Source organism: Triticum aestivum, chromosome 2D (genome assembly GCF_018294505.1).
Source record: "Triticum aestivum cultivar Chinese Spring chromosome 2D, IWGSC CS RefSeq v2.1, whole genome shotgun sequence".
Lineage (NCBI taxonomy): Eukaryota > Viridiplantae > Streptophyta > Magnoliopsida > Poales > Poaceae > Triticum > Triticum aestivum.
In genome coordinates, this window is record NC_057799.1 from 531,783,963 (window position 1) to 531,805,842 (window position 21,880).

The window sequence follows — 21,880 nt, forward strand, 5'->3', positions numbered from 1 at the left end:
ACACCTGAAAAGTTTCGTGCATGTGCACCTAGAGACTGCGCAGGCGCTATTGTCAAACCCTTGAATCGGTCCGAATCACCTGACACAAGAACTTGTCGACATGTCCGCACGATGAGAAACCCTAACCTCGTCCTCCCGAGGAGACGACGAAAATCCACGTCGGAGGTCCGTGATTCCGTCCTACCGGAAGACTTCGAGGTGGATGGCAGCTCAAGAGACCATCTCGACAATGAAGCACCAGCGGCCGCTGCCTCCGCGAGAACCACACAATTCCCCACAAGCCTCATGGCGGTAAGAATCGCCACAAGAATGAGGGCAAGATAGTGAGACTTTATTTCATGCCAACGACACCACCATCGTCTCGCTGTGGTCGATAATTGGAGACAAACACTAAGCTATCAGTACTTGTACCATTAATGGACCGAAGCCATAGGGTCTCGGCTCTCTCCCATCGTCGGAGCGACAGACACAGGAAAGGGGTCCCATAGTCAACGCCCATGAGGTGGATAGATCGGCCGCCGGTCTGTTCGCCTTGGTCGCGAGAGCAGAGAGGGAAAAACACCTCACTGATATGCCTATTTTGGCCCCTTTTAAGTAAGCATCTCGCTTCAAACAAAAAAACAAAAATAGTATAAGGCAAATGTTCCCTAATTAGAACACGAGTGCGTAAAACGCTTTTACAAACTTTAGCTTACAAATTGCCTATTTATTTTAGAAAAGATTTATGAAAAAAAACAGCCAATATAGTTACTGGGAACTTTTTTTTGCCGAAACCCCTCTTGTCAAAACTTTGATACAAAAAACCCACCATTTCTGAGTGGTTAAAATTTACGAAATTATTTTTGGCATACAACCTACATTGTAAGTTACATAATTTGTTATGCGAAAATCATCTTGTAATTTTGTGCCAATCATTTTATATCCATGTTCTTTACAAAAAGATAGTAGATGTTAAGTTTCTATCAATCCTTTACATCGATAAAAAGAAGATTCTTAATTTTCAAAACTTAAAAGTTTGACTTTTGCTATCCATATGCCCATTCTCTGGGTAGCACTTTTCGACACCATTATAGATGTAAACGGCAAATTCAACATGTATAAGGTCAATTCTCTGATATTAAAAATAACTTCCCTTGTAGAAGGGCAAAGTATTTGAAAATGCCCCAAAACAATAACGAAATGCCCCCCTTCCATAGCACTACCTCTGCACGGAAAAGAGAGACTTGAACTACAAAAACGTCTTACATTAGTGTACAGAGGGACCGGGTGTGGATTTCCATAACCTGAATACATACGAACTCATTTTCTAAAACTTAGAAAAATTACATTATGATCGTACACATAAGTAGAAACCTATCCGCATCATTGTTGCGAGAATATACGTTCATTTGCATTATGTGAAAAATCAAATGTGAACACAAGTTACACAGTTGTTTTGTAGTACTTGTGTAACTCAATTTGTGATGTTTGTACAACTCATGACTTAAATGTGAGTTACGTGTCACAAAAATTATCCAATGAATTCATATTTAAAAAATGTTCAGCGGTATAACTTTTGTGTCATAGAACTCACTGAATATTGGTCTAACTGATAGTCAAAGTAAAATCTCGACAAATGGGGAAGCTTTAAACTGGAACCGCCAAGGCATCATATTTTCGTACAAAAACTAAGAAGGATAAGTTTTCTTCAGAATAGTTTGAAACTTTCATTCATGACAGTTTGCTAGGAGGGATGGCATTTGCAACTTTTCTTTACTGACAATTTCTTCCGATATGCATGATATTCTCTTCAGAATAGCATGACAATTTCTTTAGAGAAGTATTTTCTTTCTAAAAACGGTTACTGTTTGATCTCGCGTCGTAACTAAAATTGTCATCAAGATGTGGTCCTTTGTCATCCCCCTTCCAGAGAACGTCAGCATAACAATCCCGGTTTTTATGTGTACATTTTTTTCTTCTAATTTTTCAAAACTTGAAAAAAATGCTTTCACTCGGATTTGTTAAACAACACTAGATCATACGCGTCCATAATTCTTTTCTATTTTCTCTCACCAACCACCTAGGCACCTACTACAAGCTACAACTACAAACACAACCTCCACCTGGGGAGGACTCGGAAAGATCGATGTTTCGGAGGAGGGGCAATTCAGTCAATTCCCACAAGGAGTAAAGGGCGAGACAATCTCGGCCGTGTTCCTCGCGGCCGCGGGCGGGCAGCAGCACCCGACAACCCGCTATCATCCGTGCACATTCAAACGCCTTCAAATCTCCCCAGCGCCCGACAACAGGTCATTCTCGATTCCCCTCGTTAACATCCCCCAAATTTCACGACTTCTCCTCCCCAAATCAAGCTCCGGCTCGCTCGGCCCCAGATCGCGGCCGGGCTATCCATGGCGGGGGCGGAGGCGGTGGAGAGGGCGCACGAGCTCTACAGGGGCGGCCGCCACCGGGAGGCGCTCGAGCTCTACTCGGCGGCGCTGGCGGCGGCGCGGGGCCCCGCGCAGCGCATCGCCCTGCACAGCAACCGCGCCGCCTGCTACCTCAAGCTCCACGACTTCCACAAGGTCTCTTTCCCCCGGCTTCCCTTTGCTGATTAATACTTGTCCTGGATTGATTTGACTCTGGGTAGATTTCGGTGCGGCGCGCGCCTGGGGGTGTCGTTTAGGGTGAAGGTGTGGTCTTTAGCCCTCTGGGTTTCGAGATTTCCGCGAACTTGTGGGCTTCAGGGTGCTTGAATCGCCCTCTTATGATGATCTTTGTGGCCACGATGCACTAGCACAGCTCATGAATCGTACCCTGTTTACCGTTGTGGTGTCTAAATTTGGCTGGGCTGCTGTTAAATTTAGTGCTGTAAGGGGTATCAAAATCCAGTTTACTGTCTAGACTGAATCGGTGAAGCTGCCAGGCAAAGTGATACCTTGCTTGGTTGTTGCTTTCCCAAAATTAGCAGACGTGCAAAAGATAAAAACTGAACGTGTACATAGCATTTCCGATGTACTAGTCAACAATGCCTAAACCATGGACTTACAAAAGTTTAACTGTGTCTCAGGCTCTGAACCATCTAGCACTTTTGTGAAGCCTGACTGATACATCTGACCGACTGGGTTTTGATATTGAATGGACTGTTTCTATGGAGAAATTTTATTGTGATGTTAAATGTGAAATTTCGTCGAGTAGTCAAGTATATCTGCATTGATGATCTACTATGTGCATGAGAAAAAATGTGCCCTATTACGAAGCATACTGTAGTAGATGTTGTGTTGGCGGCGAAAACAACAGTGGTCGTGTATTTCTCTGGAATAAGTACTCCTGGCATCATTTATTGTACTTTTTTCTATGTTATCACCTTGGTTAGCAACACTGAATTTTCTTCTTTTATGATAATCCTATAGGCCGCAGAAGAGTGCACATCTGTCCTCGAGTTGGATACCGAGCATGCTGGAGCTCTCATGCTACGTGCCCAGACTCTTGTCACTCTAAAAGATTACCAGTCGGCTCTATTTGATGTAAACAGGTTAATTGAGATAAATCCATCCTCTGAAGTATATCGGAACCTTCATGCGCGACTGAAGACACAGCTGGTATGCTTCTTTAACTGAATCTGTTCTAGTTTCTTGCATAAGCTTTACTTCAAATGCAGTGCCATCAGATGTAAGTATATATAAGTACAGAAATATCCCTTCAATAATTCGAATGCAAGATTTAAGGAACAGAACATGGCTTTGTTGTTTAGAATGTAAATTTTTGGCAGTTGACATCAGTGTATCAACTTCTCTCTTTTTTATGCCCTTGGATGCTCAAACAATTCTATCTCTTGAGTTGACTGACCAAGTTTTACTGCCTGTCTCTTGCATGATTGTGAACTTTGAAGTCGCTAGCCCCGATTCCAGAGTCTGAAGAGGAGTCCCTGTATACTGAAGAAGACAAAGAAGATCTGCCACCAAAAGACAATACAAAGAATGAGACTGTCGTTGTTAAGTCTGATCAACCTTCTGCAAAAGTGATTCTTGAAAATAAACCTGTAATGAAAGCTCTGAAGGTTGAAGTGCCTCCCAATCTGCCTTCAAAACCCGAGGGTGGGGGGACCATACAAAAACCAAAGGGCCATTCAGAGCTTGATTACAAGGAACCTTTAACGGAAGCTCCAAAGGTTCAAGTGTCTCCCAGTCTGCCTTCGAAACCCGAGTGTCGGGGGACCATCCAAAAACCGAAGGGCCATTCAGGGCTTGATTACTCGAAATGGGACAAAGTTGAGGATGATTCGAGTGAAGATGACGAGGATGATGACGAAGATGACTTGCCACGGTATAAGTTCAAAGTCAGAACCATCGGTGTGCGTACCGTGAAGTGAATGGGATTCATCAATAAATAAGTTTACTCCATGGTCTGTGGATAGCCGTTTGACAGCATCCCTACTAACTTTGGTCCCATCTGTTCGGTTACATCTTGACATACTTGGATGAAGTGTTGCCGATTGGTGTTTGTTTAACTCAAGCTCACCGGCGGGTGAAGACATAAGTACCCGCTGCTCTCATGCTCAGGTAGTTCTCACAAATTCAGATTTCACTAGATTTTGAGCCGCGGTGCACGTGTTGGCTCGCTAATGTTCACATTATTACGCAGGTTTATGGATCTGGAACCTTAGCCGAGGAAACAAGTCTGGAGTAAAATCATGTTTTCAGCGCAGCCGTGGGATGGAGCACAGCATGCAAATCCTGGAGGGAACCCCTTTAGATTCAAGCTAACAATCTTAGATTCTTAGCCCATTGTTCATCTTCATAGATTTTATAGCCTAGCAGTCTCTGTACATGGATTTTGCGCATTCATCATGTATAAAAAGCTTATTTGTCTCTGCAAATTTGATGCTAATATTTCATGATCCAACCAATACTGGTTCCTTTTTTGTTCAACTGCGATGAATGTGCTGATTAGTCACACATTCACACTGTAATCAGAAAAGTTTCTGCCATGCTACCACATTGATACCCGGGTATCATGAATAAATGCTATGATTTGATTTGACTAAAATCATACATACCAAAACTTTCATGACATGACTAGAACCACACCTTTTATTTTTTTGCCATCAGCAGTGATACATGTAAGAGCAGCAAGACAGAGTAAGACTGACATAACTGTGAAATCTAGCATCAAGATTATGGAAAAGTATCTTTCTCAACCGACTGATTTCTTTGTGAAATCAACCGCGTCGCCCGACGTCCGATCCAGCTGGATCGTGCGGCGCTCATCTCAACTGGTCGTAAAACACACAACGCTTCCCTGGCCCCACGCACCATCCAACCGCGCGTTAGCGACCGTTTATCTCCCTAGAACCACATCTTCGTCTCTAACCTCTCGCTGGCTACCGCTCTCTCCGCCATGAGCTCAAGCCCAAAGCCATGCGCTGCTCCAATCGGCGACAGAAAAAAAATCTGGCAGCCGTGCTGAAATACAGCACATCGGCCTTGCACTGCAGGACCCACGACGCTACAGAGAGGCTTCGTTGCTGCGACGTAGCACCAGTTGACGGCCGCCGGTGGTACAGTGCACCCACTCACGGGCGCTGTAACCGGCGACCCGCCAGTGCTGTGGACCGGGGCTGGTGCTGCAGCTCATCCACGAACTGCTGCAAGTCTTGTCGCGACGACGGTCTTATGATGGAGCTTCGGCGTAGCTGCAATGGAGTGTCACTGAGGGCCGTCGAAGCCGCATTGGAGCTTTTGTCGCGTCACGTGGTGCTGCAATGGAGCTTTGTCGGGTGCCCATCAGTGTTGCATTGGAGCTTTGCCGTGTCGCACGGTGCTGCCATGGAGCTTCGTCGGTTGCCCATCAGTGTTACATTGGAACTTGCCGTGCCATGAGGTGCTGCCATGGAGCTTCGAATGTTGCATTGGAGCTTTGCCGTGCCGCAGGGTGCTGCCATGGAGCTTCAATGGAGCTTCGTCGGATGTCGTCGATGTTGCTTTTGGAGCTCTGCCGCACTTGGTGCTGCCATGGAGCAGTGGTGGCAGCTCCCGGTGCTGCGATGCAGCGGTCACCGGCGACGATCGGAGCTGTGATGCAGCACTCAGTGTTGTATTGGAGCGCTCGCCGGCGACGCCAGTGCTGCGAGGTCGCCGGAGCAGGTGACACGGTGGGTTATATATCATCGTTGTTTGCTGCAGAGAGAGGCGTTGTGTGGATAGCTGCACGTGGGCCATGGAGGATGCAAGAAAGAGAAGAGAAAGACGATGGGATTGCGTTGCTGAGGGAAGGTGTACGTGCTCCAGCTGTCACACATCGGACGGACGGGCTAACTTCCATCGAACGGTCGCCAACGCGGTTTACAAATCCTGTCGATCATCCGACTTACGCGTAGCAGCGGCAGATTATTGCTTAAATGCATCGTTCAGGAAAAGACAAACTAAAACAGATCGTTATATAAAAACTACTACCTCTCTCTCAGTTTACAGGGCGTGCGCGTACCCTTACGTTGTCAATTTGACCAACTTAATACAAGTCATATATTAAAAAAAATGTATCAATATAAACTTCGGATGTTCTATTTTCAAACGATATAATTTTTTTTATATAGTTTATATTAGGGTGATAAAATTAGCAACCTAGTTATACACATAGGACTTATAAACTGAAACGGTAGTACGTAGCATCAAGACCGAATTAACAGTAAAAATCATAGCATCAAGACCGACTTAACAGTAAAAAACAGACGCACTATTTTGCAAGCAGCCCGCCTGAAAGAAGAATTCTCTTCATAGATCCAGATGCGGAAATTCTACAAGAGATGCTTGTGAAAATTTGGGTTTGAGAATTGTGGGGCCTTCCTGCAGTAGGAGGATCCCTTCAAAAATTAGCGTATGCTGCTATTTGCGGCGTGCACACGGTATTCTTTAGTAAAAGGCGAAAGAATAGTTCGCTTTGTGCTCACCGCGCAGCTGCGTGCTTTCCTCAGGCCGCCCTGGTGCTCCTTATATAGCGTCCCTCCGCTGGCAGCTCGCTTGGGCAGGCGAGGTGGGACTAATCTCCACTGCGCCCTCTCCCCGCCGTGCGGCTGTGAGCTTCTCTGGGACAAATGGGCCAGGCCCGTGAGAGCTCCACAGGCATGGTCTGGGCCTAAAGAGCATGGCAAAAAACCTTTTTTCCTTTGAAAAATCATGCTGCCTCCTTTTCTTTTTGCCAATATAAACTTCTTTTTTGAGGGGCTTTTTGCCATAAACTGCTTGTCAACAATCGAAGGGCATTTTGGGCTATGCAAGAGCTTTCCAAATACCTATGGCCATCAATCAGATAAATCAAATCATTCAGTATAATTTACTGGAGTATTACACTTTTTTTGCTTGGGATTTTTGTGAGAACATTTTCGATCTATTCATCTTCAATCATGGCAGACTGGAATCATGGCAGACTGGCAATACAACAAAAACCAAAAATAATAAAAAATATATCCAGATTCATAAACCACCTAGCGAAGACTACAAGCACTGAAGCAAGCCGAAGGCGCGTCACTATCATCGCCCCTCTATCGCCGGAGTTGGGCACAACTTGTTGTAGTAGACAGTCGGGAAGTCATCGTGCTAAGACCCTATAGGAACAGCGCACCAGAACAACAATCGTCGCCGATGAAGAATAACGTAGATCGAAAGGATCAAACCAAAGACACAAGAACGTAGACGAATATCGACGAGATCCGAGCAAATCCACCGAAGATGGATCTGCCGGAGATACACCTTCACACGCCGACCAACGAAGTTAAACGCACCGCCGGAACGGGGGCTAGGCGGGGAGACCTTTATTCCATCTTCAGGGAGCTGCCGCCGTCTCGTCAGTATGACACAGACTCTAACAAAACGGAAAAGAATGACCCACACACGACGGGATCCGGCGTCTCCCCTCATCATCGACGACCAGAAGGTCGCCAGCGAAGGAGAGCCGCCGGAAGATGGCGCGGGAAGGAGCGGCTCTCCTAATGGTGGCGACTAGGTTTCGCTACCACGAGGAAAACCACCGCAACAGATTATGCTAGTTTTATAAAATCAAAGAGTTTTTTGTTGGGATCTTGACCTTATCATTTTCGTATGAGCCTTTCCACCAACCCTTGTTTATCTTGTGGGTGCGACTGGAAGTATGCCACTAACAGAAGACCAAAAAGACAAAGAAAAAAAGTTCATTAATCCTTTTTAGAAAGTAGCGTGAATACAAAAATTATAGGAAAAAAATGGGCAAAAGAAAAGAAAGCCAAGACAAAGCAACACATGAGAACCGAGAACGGCGATTTGGCGCCCGTGCTCAGCTGCACCTGAAATCGCGCACGTCCGTTTCAGGCTCGGGATGGGAACAAATCCAGCTGGCGTGGCAGGTGCGAGCGGCAGTAAATCAGGCATACAGCTGAATACAGTACGAAATAGTGCCAAAGACGTGGGGCCAAAGCGTAGCTGCGGAACGGACGGCGCGCGAGCGCGCACTAGGCCGTGGACCAGGACGTCACCATTTTAGGCGGGCCATGGATCAGATAATGGGCCGAGGACGGTACACGACATCTGAGCCGTCTGTCGGGCGGCGGGCCACCACACGTGCTCGTGTGAGGGCGAGAAAGGGCTGCCCCTCCCTTGGCCTAGTTCATTCTGGAAACCCTCGCCGCCACCCGGTTTGGGAGAAAACGCCGATAGCGACGACTGCATCGGGTGCTTGCGGTGGCGCTAGTTCTTCGCCGTCGACAAGTAGGGGATGGAAGCTACGGGTATGGAGTTCCTGCTTGATGCGGTCGACATGTTAGTCTGTACAGATATATGAAATTGTTATAGGGATTTGGTGAGCTAAGCTACAACAGACGCAGTAGTGCCCTGACGAACTGCCCTTTTGTGCTGGTGATTGCCGTGGTTTTTTCAGGTTCCCATTGAGAGAGGAGTTCGATGAAAGCCTTGAATAGCCAGATCCGATTCCCCTCCTCGTCCTGCTAGAGAACGGGGCCAGAAATGTTGGGCCTGGGATCGGTGAGAAGGTGGGAGACAATGCCACAGGTGGAGCGGGTGAAGGTTTGCGCCGTTGGCGTGATGCATCTCCGACGAGGTCGGCCCAGTTGACCGACAAAGCAAATCCAGAGGCCCCTGGTTGTGAACCATGGGAGAGAAGGTGCATTGGACTTCTCATTAGCACATTGACGTTTACACCAAGGATTTGTTAAAGCAGCAGAGAGAAAACATTGTGAACCTAGGGAAGTCTATATTATAATTGGTAGCTTTTTTGGTTGCGTTGAGAAGGTGCCATTCATGAAAAGGACTCTTAGTAATATTTGTGGAAAGATTAGTCATGAACAAGCTGTGGATGATGTAAGGAAGACGCTGGAGTTGTTTGCTGACATCCGTTCTACTGACCCTGCCTTCACCTATGTGGTTTTGACTGACAAGTCCATCAAGGTTAAAAGTCTCATGTGGGCTAATGGGAGCAGCAAAATGCAATACAAGTTATTTGGTGATGTGGTCACATTCGACACTACATACAGGATAAACCTTTATGACATGCCGTTTGGGTTATTGTCGGAGTTAACAACCATTTTCAGATCATTATTCTGGCAGGGGTGTTGATGCGGGATGAACAAGAAGAAAGCTTTCAATGGGTTTTCGCGGATGATGGGAGGCCGTGCCCCAAAAAGAATACTCACAGGTCAGGTTAATGGCCGAAGTTTTAAAAGCCTACCTGCCTAACTTTTAAATGCACTTGTATAAGGCAAAAATAATTAATTGCTACAAATTTTTTGGGTCTAAATAGTGCTGTTTTGTTTGCAGACCAATGCAGGGCTATGGAGATGTCGATCGGTAAGATTTATCCAGCTACTGTTCACCGGTGGTGCAGGTGGCATGTTCTGAAGAAAGCGAAGGAAACCCTGGGACTGCTATACACGAAGAAGAGCGACTTCCAGGCTGAATTTCAAAAGGTTGTGAACCACATGCTAACTCAAGATGAGTTTGAGGCGGCTTGGGGCTTGTTGTTGGATAAATGTAATCTGAGGAAGCACACGTACATGACCCAAATATATGAAACCAGGAAAAAGTGGGCACAACCGTACTTCAAGGGTGTGTTTTGCGCAAAAATAACGAGCACCCAACGCACTGAGAGTGCAAACCATGTGTTGAAGAGATGTACATGCCTCTTGCTAGCCCAATGCATGTTTTCGTAGGCAGTACATGAGGTTGCAATTTGACCGCGAGGGTGAGGAAAGCTACGAGGAAAAGAGGACAATGATTGTAAGTATTTGTTTTGCAAAGTCTTGTTGATTACATTTGTGGAAGCTTCATCTACATTTCTTACATAGGACTTGTTCCGGTTGCCTGATACACTTATTTGGATGGTGCTAAATAAAAATATGGCAGGGCGGAGCCGTAAGGAGAACCAACCTTTGCAATAGAGTGGCACACAAGCAAAATCTACACTAGGAATATGTTTGAGGAATTTGGCCGCCTCCTAATTGAAGGGATGGCATACAATGTCACTGAAGTGGAGAGGTTCAGGAAATATATAACAGCTCACAACAATGCAACAAAAAGAGAAAAATGGAGCAGGGTTGAGTACGAGGTGACCATAAACGAGACCAATCAGTATTCACTTGCGAGTGTGGCCAGTTTGAGCACACTGGGATGTTGTGCAGCCATGTCTTGAGGGTATGCTGGCATTTACATTTTTATATCTTAAATGCATGCAATCTGAAAAATCTGAAATGCTAACGCTTCTGTATGGCATAGCTCATGGATATACTTCATCTAGAGGAAATCTCTAAGCACCATATTGTCGAGCGGTGGACAAAAGACGCAAGAGATATACTTCCGAAGCACTTGGTTCGGTACCAGAAAGACAATTCAGCAAACTTGTCATTCACATGTAGAAGCGCAAAGCTATACCTTAAAGCCATGGAAGTCATGCGGATGGGCGATGCAAGTGTTGCATCTTTTGATCACATGTATGCTGGTCTCGAAGCTCTGCTAGTGAGTGGAGCACCATTGGCAGAGAAGAGGGATGGGTCGGCATTTGAGGACCGTTTGGATGGAACGGTAGGTGGAAGACTGCAAGGAAACGTCGAGATTGCTTTTGTTGAAGGAGACGATGGTGCTGACCAGTCCCATAGTGGTGGGCAATCTGTTAGTGTGAATGCCCTCCAGGGCTTGGAGCTCCAAACAAGCATAGGGGGGCCGGAAGGCCAACAAACAACAGGGGGAAGGCACCTTATGAAGGTCTAAGTAAACCAGATTCTGCAGCATTTGTCGTCGCGAAGGTCATGAAAAGACCACGTGCCAGGGGTTGTGCCAAAAAAAAAAACCCGGGGAAACCTAGGAAATGCAAGAACTGCGGGATAGAAGGCCATCAACGAGATACATGCAAGAGGCCACTGGGTGTTGATGAGAACTGATCTATGAATTTTCAGTTTGTAATGCGTGTTGTTGTTTAATCTGGGGATTTTCTAGTGTGTTTCAGTTGAGCACTGCTCCACGCTTCTACCTCAATCTGCAGGGGCGTGTTTCATGATGTATCTGATAGCAACTGATATTTCTATAGTTGTTTGAACTATGTTCGATTAGCAAATTTGCTTAAATATCGTTTTGTTTGCAGCGCTTGAACATGACAAATTTTTATATGAATAATGTGTTGGATCACCCTTCCGAAAATGCTGTTTTGCATACATATGATAAATCATGAGATTATGTACCGAAATGGTACTCTATTGGCGGCGGAGATGGGGATGGCTAACCAGGGAGAAGAAGGTTGATTTGTTTTCCGGAAATGGCTGGCTATGAGAGCTGGGTGGCGAACTGGCGATGGTGGGTAGGCATTTATGGCGTGTGACGTGGACGCCGTTTGTGGGACGAAGGAACAACACGGCTCAGAAACACAGCCGAGCCATCCAGCGTCGAGCTGATCCGCGACCACAGTACGCCCATGCGTCGCAATGAATGCGCCTCTGGCATGGACAAATTATCATGATATACGGACGGGAAATACAGGTAAGCGCATGGATCCACACGCCGTCATCGGTCTGGATTTCAGGATCAGCTGAGCCCGGGCTCACAAACAGATTTTCGATGAAAACCGTGTTATTTTAGAGAGAGCAGCATGGAAAAATGAGTTGGAGCTCCAACAGTATACAGCTGCCAATCCACATCACATCCCAAAAACAAATATACTCCTACAAAAAAATTAGAAGGAAAGAATGCATCGTTAGAAAATTTCCAGTCCTGTCCCTCCCCGGCGCCGGCGACGACCGCCGCAGCCGCCACCTCCTCCAGGAGCGCCGGCGTTGCCCGTCCGCACCCGGCGACGGCAGAGGCAGCGATGGCGAGGCAGGAGGCCGCGGGGGCCGCCACGGGGGTGGACTTCCACCTGCCCGACGAGATCCTGGCCGTGATCCCCACCGACCCGTACGAGCAGCTGGACGTCGCGCGCAAGATCACCTCCATGGCCATCGCGTCCCGCGTCTCCCGTCTCGAGGCCGACGTCGCGCGCCTCCGCCGGGACCTCGCCGACCGCGACCGCGGCGACGCCGACCTCCGCGCCCGCCTCGCCGACTCTGACGCCCGCCTCCTCGCCGCGCTCGACGAGAACGTGCGCTCCTGTCGCCGGACACGTTTGTCGCCCGTGAAATTCAGATTTGTGCTTAGCCTGTCGTGCTTGATTGCAGGCGAAGCTGGTGAAGGAGAGGGACACGCTCGCCCTGACGGCCAAGAAGCTGTCGAGGAACTTGGCAAAGGTGCGATTTCCCATTTTTTGTATATATCTTTTAGCTCCGATCTTGGTGGGATTTCTCTGATTTCTCACTAGCATGTTTCATTCTTAGAGTGTATTTGTTTGTGGAACCTGTTAATTTTGATTAGAAGTGTGGATTTTTAGACTTATAGTGTCTATTTAGTACAAACCTAGACTAAAGCCGTGTCATGTTAGTTTAATTTGCCTGTTTATGGTTGTGATGTGGCTTCCAATGCCCATGATTGTTCCCCATTGGCGAAGGTGGAGTTGAACACTCCGCATTTCATCAAATTGGATGGAATTTGTCTTTCACTGCTGACTGTACTTCCACTAATTTCTGTGAGTTCTAGTGTTACAGATTTTGTTTGACTTATCAAGGTTGCATAATGGAAATTTGACAGCTTCAATCAGCTTAGGCTGGACTACGAAATCCTGATTGCAAGTCCTGTTAGTTCTGTCAATTTCATTGTTGCAAACAATTCGGTACAGTTTTACTTGTATAGGGGCTTCAACGAAAAATGGGCCATTAAGCGATGAGGTGATGTGGCTGGTAGACTAACTTGACTTTGTTGTGCTCATAGTGAACCCTGTGACGGCTTGATAATTTTGAAAAAAGAAATTTAGAAGGCTAAGCTACTAAACCAGATTTGTGGTGATTGGTTCAAAAGAATTAAAACAAGATCTGTGATTGATGAATGCTTTACTGTCGGTTACACAAATTTGTAACTCTTGTCTCCATTCATCTCAATGCTTGGTATGAGCTTACAAGGGAATGCTAATTACCGTTAACTTGATCATAACTCTAGTTATCCAAATCAACATCAACATGATTTTTTTTTGCTTGCTAGTTGACAAATTACTGAAGAACTTTTGTTCTTCGCAGTTAGAGGCATTTAAGAAGCAGTTGATGAAATCTCTGAGTGAAGATAATTTATTGGTGAGTATTATCAATCAATATGTTCTTTCCCACTTACTCAGATATTTCTAGTTTCGGTTGTGCTGGTCTTGATTGGTGACAAGTAATGTTACCTGCAAAACTTCACAGCAATTGTCAGAAACAGGCGAAGATCGTGATGTAGATGCAGAAAATAGTGGGACCGCTCGAAGTCCTTCCTGGAAAGGTGTTGCTCAACCTCAAAAGTTCGAAAACTTCTTCTGTTGAGCCAAAGTTTGTGTCTTTTCCTTGATTTCATATTTCATATTTTAATTGACAGATGAAGTTTCAAGCAGCCACACCTCTTCAAATACTTCAAGCAGATCCACGATCACTGAATCAGCCCAAGGTGTCATTAGTTAACTCCTACTGTTGAACAACTAAATCATAACAAATATTACATGTTATTTTTCGACCGTCAGTTACTTACTATTGAAGTATTCACAGGATACCAGTTCTCAATCACACCATATGTAGCCCCCAGGATAACTCCTGGTTCAACACCAATTATTTCATCCTCTGGTGGTTCCCCATTAGCATATTCAACTGGTCCATCCACTCCGAAGTTCTATTCTGGTCCAACGTCGCCTACAAGATCTCGTTCTGAAGACCAATCAGCATTTTCATCATGGAATGGATCAAGTCATCAGTATTCAGCCCCCGTCTCTCCTCAACGCCGCTCATTTACAGGTTCCACACAGCGGATTATCAATGGGAGTCGCTATATTCATTTGGGATAGTTCCTGAACATGTTTGTTCTTTTGATATTTCTAGGGCGACCTCGTATAGATGGAAAGGAATTCTTCCGACAAGCACGGTTGGTCACTATGCTGTTGACTCTTTTCAGTAATTTATAGTTTGTTCACCCTATAACACTTGTGGCCACACATACCAGGACGCGACTTTCTTATGAGCAATTTGGAGCATTCTTGGCAAATATCAAGGAATTTAATGCGCAGAAACAATCGCGAGAGGTAGCGCGGTTCACCAGTATTTTATAACCTCTCAGTTCATTAAATCATTAGTATCCACAAAAATCATGTGATGTGATGTTTTGTACTTGACCAATTTCTACAGGACACCCTATCGAAAGCAGAGGAGATTTTTGGAACAGAGCACAAAGATCTATACATTTCTTTCCAGAATATGCTTAATCGCAACCAATCGTGAACCTGTCATAGGCTGCCGTATTTCTTCTTTTGAACAAGCTGGTTTCAAGATCGTATCCTTAGAAATCTGTGCATAGGCCATTGTAGTTTCGGCGCGGTTATCCTGAATGACATGATGTAAATGGATATGGTCATGCATGCAATTCAACAAGTGAAAGTTTTTTTTTTTCTGTAACAAGTGAGAGTTGAGACTGTCAGATATATTGGCCTGTGTAATTGACTTGTAAATTGAAGCTTGTTTTCAGCACCTCCTGTCTTTCCTACTGCACACTCAGCCTGCAGATTCGTTAAGGCGTGCACATCATCATGACATTATAAAAGCCTAATACTATGTTAATCATGGATCAAAAGTTGAAGAGGTTCCTCCAGGTTGTGTTGCATTGCACGTTGAAAAAGTCGAAAGGTTTCCTCTATACATTATGCAATCCGCTTATTATGATCCATGAATAGATCTGTTATTTTTGGTCTATAAAAGAGGGGCGACATCTTCCGCTGGAGGATAACTGTTGCAGTCTTTGCTTCTCAACTCCTGTTCTTCTCCCTTCATTCTCTGGTGGTTAGGCCATTTGTGTTTGTTAGTTTCCAGTAGTTCCCTTAGGTTGCTGACATGCAGCAAGTACCTTGGGAGTATCAGCTGGCCGTGGCCGATTACTGGAAGGGGGGGCCGGCGGCCATGGAGCCAGCAGCTACTGCATGGGTTCCTGGCCTCCCTCTGGAGATGACAGTCGCTGCTCCTGCTGCTAGCCACGGTGATCTGGCCGTCAGCTCCAGCGGACGGCAGCAGCAGCAGCAGCTGGCCATGGTCGAGAGCACCACCGACCATCACCATCAGTACGAGTGGAGCGGTCCGGTGGAAGCGTTCGAGCAAGCAGCGCGGGAGTTCGAGGACAAGCTCGGCAGGACGGAGACGAAGATCCACCTGTTCCCGGCGAGCATGGTGGACCTCGCTGAGCGCTACGCCGCGCCCAGGACCGTCTCCATCGGCCCCTACCACCACGGCCGGAGCCACGCCGTCCTTCAGATGGAGAGCACCAAGCACGTGGCCTCCTGGCACTTCGTCAGGGCCTCGGGCCGCTCCGTCGAGGAGGTGTACTCCGCGGTCTGCGCCGTCGCCGACGAGGCCCGCGGCTGCTACGACGAGGAAAGGGTGCGGGGTCTCGCTGACGACGACTTCAAGCCCATGATGTTCTTCGACGGCTGCTTCCTGCTGCAGTACCTGCTGTACGCGTCCACGTACGGCGGCGACGACGAGGACGAGGGGATGGCAGTAGACCCGGCGCTGAGGAGCGCCTTCAGCTCCGACTCCGACCGCATCTTCTCCGACGTCGTGCTGCTCGAGAACCAGCTCCCGTGGGTGGTGGTCGAGACGCTCATGAGCTTCGCGCCCGCGCCCGGCCTGGACCTGCCGAAGCTCGTCGGACGCGTGAAAGGCTCCCTGCAGGCCCGCAGGCCCTCGACGAGAAACCTCCTGCTTGGGACAGCAGCTACACGCCGCCGCACCTGCTCGGCCTCCTACGGTACTACATCGTCGGAACCGGAACCAAGCTCTCGTCCGAGTCCTCCCGCGGCCTATCCGAGAAGGCCGAGAAGGTGTCCATCTCCGTGAGCGCCGTGGAGCTCGCGGAGATGGGCATCCAGCTGACGGCCACCAAGACGGGGGCGGAGCTGAAGGAGATGGGCGTCAGGAAGGGGCTGCTCTCCGGCGAGCTCTTCCTGGCGCCGCTGTCCCTGGACGACGCGAACGCCGGGTTCCTCGTCAACATGGCGGCGCTGGAGCTGTGCACGACGCCGGACTTCTCCGAGGCCGGCGAGGAGCGGTCCACCGTGTGCTCGTACCTCTGCCTGCTGGGCATGGTGACGGACCGCGTGGAGGACGTGCAGGAGCTGCGCACGAATCACATCTTGCAGGGGGGAGCGGGGCTGACCAACGAGGACGCGCTCCGCCTCTTCATCAGCCTCGAGAAGCACCTGCGGCCCGGGAGATGCTACCTCCGCACCATGCTGGACATCGAGAACTACAGGGTCCATAGGCCGGTGCGCACCATGGTGTACAGGTTTGGCTACAAGAATATGAAGACTATCATCACCGTGCTGACCGTCGTTGGCGCATTTGTCGGTTTGCTCGAGGCAATCAAGTCTCTTAGGAGTAAGTAAGTAAGTAAGTAAGTCTCTTAGGAGTAAGTAAGTACTTACTGGATGCATGATAGTTGCTGGTAAAATTTACCACACACTTGTGGCGTTGTTCAAATAAATTACACAAATTGAGTAATTTTAATCAGAAGTTTGCCAAAACGGCACAAAATGTGGAGGCCTAGTATTATGAGATGAAAGGAGTACACGGCTTACTCGTAAGTGTTCGTCATGAGTGGGAGTTAGCACTACAGTGGCGGAGCGTGACAAGCAACCAAGGGGCGGCCAGTGTCAGACTAAAAGTGAAATATGTAATAAAACATATGCGACTCGCAACATAAATTGTCAATTCTACCAACCCTAAGCACCAGGAGCTGGATGTTCTTGTTAAAAAAAAAACAGTATGAGTTTGTGATTGAAATCGACATAGGTGCCGTTCGTCGCGACTTGTTGGATTAGAAGAACCGCAACGACAAAAAAGTAGCTCATTCGCCTTCACTATTTTTTGCACGACACTAGCGTGGGAGCGGGCCGAGAGGGAGTCGCTGGGTGGCCTATGATGATGAAACCTGAAACCGATCTGAATTTGGGTGTAGCCGGAGGGAGATGGTAGGTGAGCAGGGCACGGTTCCTCCGGCGATCGTGTCGCCGCCTCTTGCTTGCTTCCGTCACGTGGGGTGCATGAGAGGAGGTCCGGTCTGTAGGGCGTGGAGGATTGGGGGTATGACCGCATGAATATGGCACCTTCGAGGAGGCCGCGGTGGTGGTGAGCTTACTGAGGTGGCTCTGCCATTGAGCACTACCAACAACAACCATGTGCTTATGTGCCAAAGCATATACATGAGGTCCTAAACTAACCGAGCAACGTTATGCCTGATGATGACCACAGCTCATTGCATTTGAAAAAAAAATTAAACTAGACCGACGAGCAACGTGATCTACAACTTTGTTAATTAATTCCTGGATCATGGCGTGCTTTTAGTATTCGATCGAGCAGCAATGGATATATATACCTCGTATCCCTTTTTCTAAACTTTCCAACAAAGCTGAGCCTGCAGTCTGGCCTTAGACCCTTAGATATGTATCAAGATAAAAGCACCACCTTTATGCTCGACTGTGCCTTCTCTTTTCGATGTAAGTTGCGCGTGAAGGAATGTCTTTTCGTAAGTAATTGTGAACTCATAATGCAATCACACCCATTGCCCACTCCATCTCACGTTTGGACATGCATGTTGTCACGTTAATTGGGACAATCAGCCACTATCCCACAAAATATGCATCAAATTGACAACCTACTTGTAGTTGAATGTTTAGGAGTGTGGTTGCACTCATAGCTCATCAATAATTAATCAAACCCTAGGTTTGCATCATGCGCTGAACTGAACCGGTTGCTTAGTCGCGGTGCTGACAAGAATGAAGTCCGTAAGGTAAATGATGAGCTGAATGAATTGTTGTACAAAGAAGCAATGCTATGGCTACAGTGCTCACGTATTACTTGGCTTCGTGAGGGTGACCGCAATACGAAGTTCTTTCATAAAAAGTTATGTGGCAGGCTAAGAAAAATAAAATCACCAAGCTCAAGGATGAGAATGGTACGTGGGTTACATCTCTGACGAAACTAAAAGCCATGGCAACCCGGCCTTTTCAGGACCTTATCATTTGTGATCCTATAGTTTCAACCCGGAAGAGATAGTGCAACTATCCGAGAAAAAAGTGACAATGATGAATGAAGAATTATGTTGAGAGTTCTTTGAGAAGGAGATGTCCGATGCTTTGTTTCAGATAGGGCCGCTCGAGGTGCCAGGCATGGATGGTTTCCCGGCCAAGTTTTACCAATTCAATTGGGGATTATTGAAGGAGAAAGTGGTGCCTGCGGTGCAACATTTTTTGCATCTGGTTGTATGCCGGCTAATGTTAGTCACACTGCCATTGTCTTAATCCCAAGGTGGATCAGCCGGCTACTCTCAAGGAATTCCCCCCTATCAGTCTGTGTATGGTGCTACATAAGGTGATTGAAAAATGCCTTGCAAACAGATTGATGCCAATTCTCAGTGACATCATTTCAGTGAACCAAAGTGCATTTGTGCCTAGTAGGTTAATCACGGATAATGCACTTGTGGCGTTTGAATGCTTTCACTTCATTGAGCAGAATAATAATCCCAGGAAGAACTTTTGTGCTTGTAAGATTGATTTGTCGAAGGCCTGTGATCGCATCGATTGGGGCTTCTTGGAAAAGGCGATGAAGGGCTTAGGTTTCACTCACCGGTGGATCGGTTGGATCATGTCGCGTGTATCCTCGGTGAGTTACTCGGTCAAATTAAATGGAACCTTGCTAGATTCGTTCACCCCGACGCGAGAGCTGCGTCAAGGCAGCCCACTCTCGTCATTCTTGTTCCTGTTTGTTGCTGACGGGCTCTCGGCACTATTGCAAAAGGAAATAACCAACAATAATATCACCCCCTTAAGTTGTGTCACGGAGCTCCGAGTATATCACACATGCTTTTCGATGACACCCTACTTTTCTTCAAAGCAAACACAGTACAGGCTTCCCGGATGCAGCAGGTCATCAACACATGTGCGCAAGGTATGGGCCAGTTGATAAATTTTGACAAGTGCTCACTCATGTTTGGCAAATCTTGCCCCATTGAGACCCATGATGAGGTAAAGGCTGTTTTGCAAGTCTCGCAAATTGAGTTTGAGCCCAAATATCTTGGACTCCCAACACCGGAGGGGAGAATGCACTGAGGCAAGTTCCAAGATGTGCAAGCAAATATGCTCAAAAGACTTGTGCAATGGGGGGATTGCTCATCAGGAGGTAAGGAGGTGCTTGTGAAAGCGGTGGCCTATGCCTCCCAACTTATCTTATGGGTATATTCAAGCTACCCAACGGCCTATGCGAGGACCTCACGAAGATGATACAGGATTTCCTGCGGGGTGCGTATCAAGGGCGCAGACATACACATTGGGTGGCTTGGGATATCATGCCGCAGCCTAAATCTCTTGCTGGTATGGGGTTCAGAGACATGAAACTGTTTAACCAAGCTTTGCTTGCTAAGCAGGCCTGGAGATTGATTGGGAACCCTCAGAGTCTATGCGCCCAGGTGCTTAAAGCGAAATATTTCCTTAATGGGTTCGTAGTGGGCACTGTTTTCACAGGGAACTCTCCTCGACATGGCAAGCAATTGACTATGGATTGGAGTTACTCAAGACAGGTGTTATTTGGCATATTGGCGATGTCTCGAAGGTGCGTATATGGATCCATGGATCCCACGGAATCAGTCGCGCCGCCAATAACGCCAAAACGTCGTTGCCGGCTCAAGTGGGTCTCGGAGTACAAAAAAAATTGTTGGAGTACAAAAAAAGTACCTTTGAGCTGCTTAGATTTCAGGGATATTTGAAGATAACTAATTTGAAAAAGATCTTGCTAAAAAGACCAGGACCTTCTTCCGTTGTTTGGAATTCTCCTCCAAAAGAGTATAGGAAATATTGATATAGAGCGACAAACAATTTAAATCGATAAAATAAAAACATTGTGGAAGTATTGCATGTGTGTGTGTGCGCGCGCGCACGCGCGTGCGTGCGTGCGTGCGTGCGTGCGTGTGTGTGTGTGTGTGTGTGTGTGACATACCTCAAAAAACTACACAGCATCAGAATTGTAGTATCAAAAGGAACAAACATACCCCACCACCAAAATTTAACACAACTATTCACCGCACCACTACCCTGAGCATTTGTAAAAATTTCTAATAGTATTAATAATAAACACCAATCAATCCCCATTGCCCTCTTTCTTTCTTTCTTCCCCATGGAGCTCTGTGCCCTTTCCTTCTTACTATGACACATCCATGACAAATCAGAAGGTAAAAGGCTACACTAAATTTGCAAATTGAGAGCTCTTCAACACCATGATATGTGTCGAGGATGAGAGATGTCATAGAAGCAACTTGAACTCGAACGGAGGATGCGGAGATGCCACATAAAAAAGTTTTTATGCTAATTTGAATTACGATTGAATCTATGAAATCTAAACTTGTTAAATATCCAAGATCAGTCTTTTTCAAAGGTCTTATCGCTAGGAGTTCAAATACATAAAAATATACAAAATTGGAAGTTTGATTAAAGAGGTATCAATCATCTAAATGTGTGCCTTTTATATGGGATTAACCACCCTGCACCAGTTCTTTTCCCTTTTGGGGAAGTCCAACATTGGTCAAACTTTTTTTGGTACTTTCCCATTTTAGAAACTTTTGGAAATCCATGTGTGACTTTCAGAAAATCGTGACCCGACCTTTGGGATTTAAAATTTCAGAAAATTCAACACAAACTTTGAGGATTTCAAACTTCCAAAAAATTCAGTACTTACTTTCAAGATTCAATCCTTAAGAATGTACTTTTAAAATTATAAAAAAACTGGAGTTCAATTTAAACTTTTCAAGAAAAATGAAAACTCAAGTTTCAATTTTTATAAATAAAAAAAAACTTTGAAAAGATCAAGAACTTAGGGAAATTTTGAACTTCTATTTTTTGGGGAAACTTCACGTAGAAAAATGCCACATAGGTGGGGCCTACATTACATGCATGTGTGTGTGAGAGAGAAAGCGCTTAGGCTGGTCACAATGGGCAAGAACATAAGCTAGCAACTTACACACTTCCCTAGACTATGTTACTACCTCCATAGTGGGTAGGAACATCTATGTAGTGTCATGCAACGATGTATTTATTAGGTTATAGACTCATTGTTTCTTGGAGTGTGTGATGTTCCGGTAACTTAGCTAGTTACACACTTCCCTAGACTATGTAGTGTCATGCAACGATGTATTTATTACAAGCACATCTCTCTTCATTAAATATATGCCACATAAGCAAAGTTGTATTGGAGTGTGTGATGTTACCCCTAAGTTCCTCCCCACTGTGACCA

The 21,880-nt window shown here is 46.4% G+C and overlaps 2 protein-coding genes, 1 long non-coding RNA gene, 1 other non-coding gene and 1 pseudogene across 4 annotated transcripts; 4 read left to right on the forward strand and 1 right to left on the reverse strand.

The window, feature by feature from the left end:
• Nucleotides 1–2,225: 2,225 nt before the first annotated feature.
• On the forward strand, nucleotides 2,226–4,910 carry LOC123054267 (protein unc-45 homolog A). Its single transcript, XM_044477999.1, has 4 exons — nucleotides 2,226–2,564; nucleotides 3,393–3,581; nucleotides 3,872–4,541; nucleotides 4,624–4,910. The coding sequence occupies exons 1-3, from the start codon at nucleotides 2,391–2,393 to the stop codon at nucleotides 4,349–4,351; spliced, it is 843 nt and encodes a 280-aa protein (XP_044333934.1). The 5' UTR covers nucleotides 2,226–2,390; the 3' UTR covers nucleotides 4,352–4,541; nucleotides 4,624–4,910.
• Nucleotides 4,911–6,821: 1,911 nt separating this feature from the next.
• On the reverse strand, nucleotides 6,822–6,937 carry LOC123056245 (U5 spliceosomal RNA). Its single transcript, XR_006426679.1, has one exon. It is a non-coding gene; the product is annotated as a U5 spliceosomal RNA (small nuclear RNA).
• Nucleotides 6,938–9,797: 2,860 nt separating this feature from the next.
• LOC123049809 (uncharacterized) lies at nucleotides 9,798–10,876 on the forward strand. The gene is made up of 3 exons (XR_006423655.1): nucleotides 9,798–10,241; nucleotides 10,368–10,655; nucleotides 10,737–10,876. It is a non-coding gene; the product is annotated as an uncharacterized lncRNA (long non-coding RNA).
• A 1,266-nt stretch (nucleotides 10,877–12,142) lies between these two features.
• On the forward strand, nucleotides 12,143–15,079 carry LOC123054268 (uncharacterized protein At4g15545). The gene is made up of 9 exons (XM_044478000.1): nucleotides 12,143–12,588; nucleotides 12,665–12,733; nucleotides 13,613–13,666; nucleotides 13,775–13,850; nucleotides 13,944–14,012; nucleotides 14,111–14,353; nucleotides 14,438–14,480; nucleotides 14,559–14,637; nucleotides 14,741–15,079. Exons 1-9 carry the CDS (start codon nucleotides 12,319–12,321, stop codon nucleotides 14,831–14,833), a joined length of 996 nt encoding a protein of 331 aa, XP_044333935.1. The 5' UTR covers nucleotides 12,143–12,318; the 3' UTR covers nucleotides 14,834–15,079.
• A 223-nt stretch (nucleotides 15,080–15,302) lies between these two features.
• On the forward strand, nucleotides 15,303–16,986 carry LOC123055893 (UPF0481 protein At3g47200-like; annotated as a pseudogene).
• Nucleotides 16,987–21,880: the final 4,894 nt, after the last annotated feature.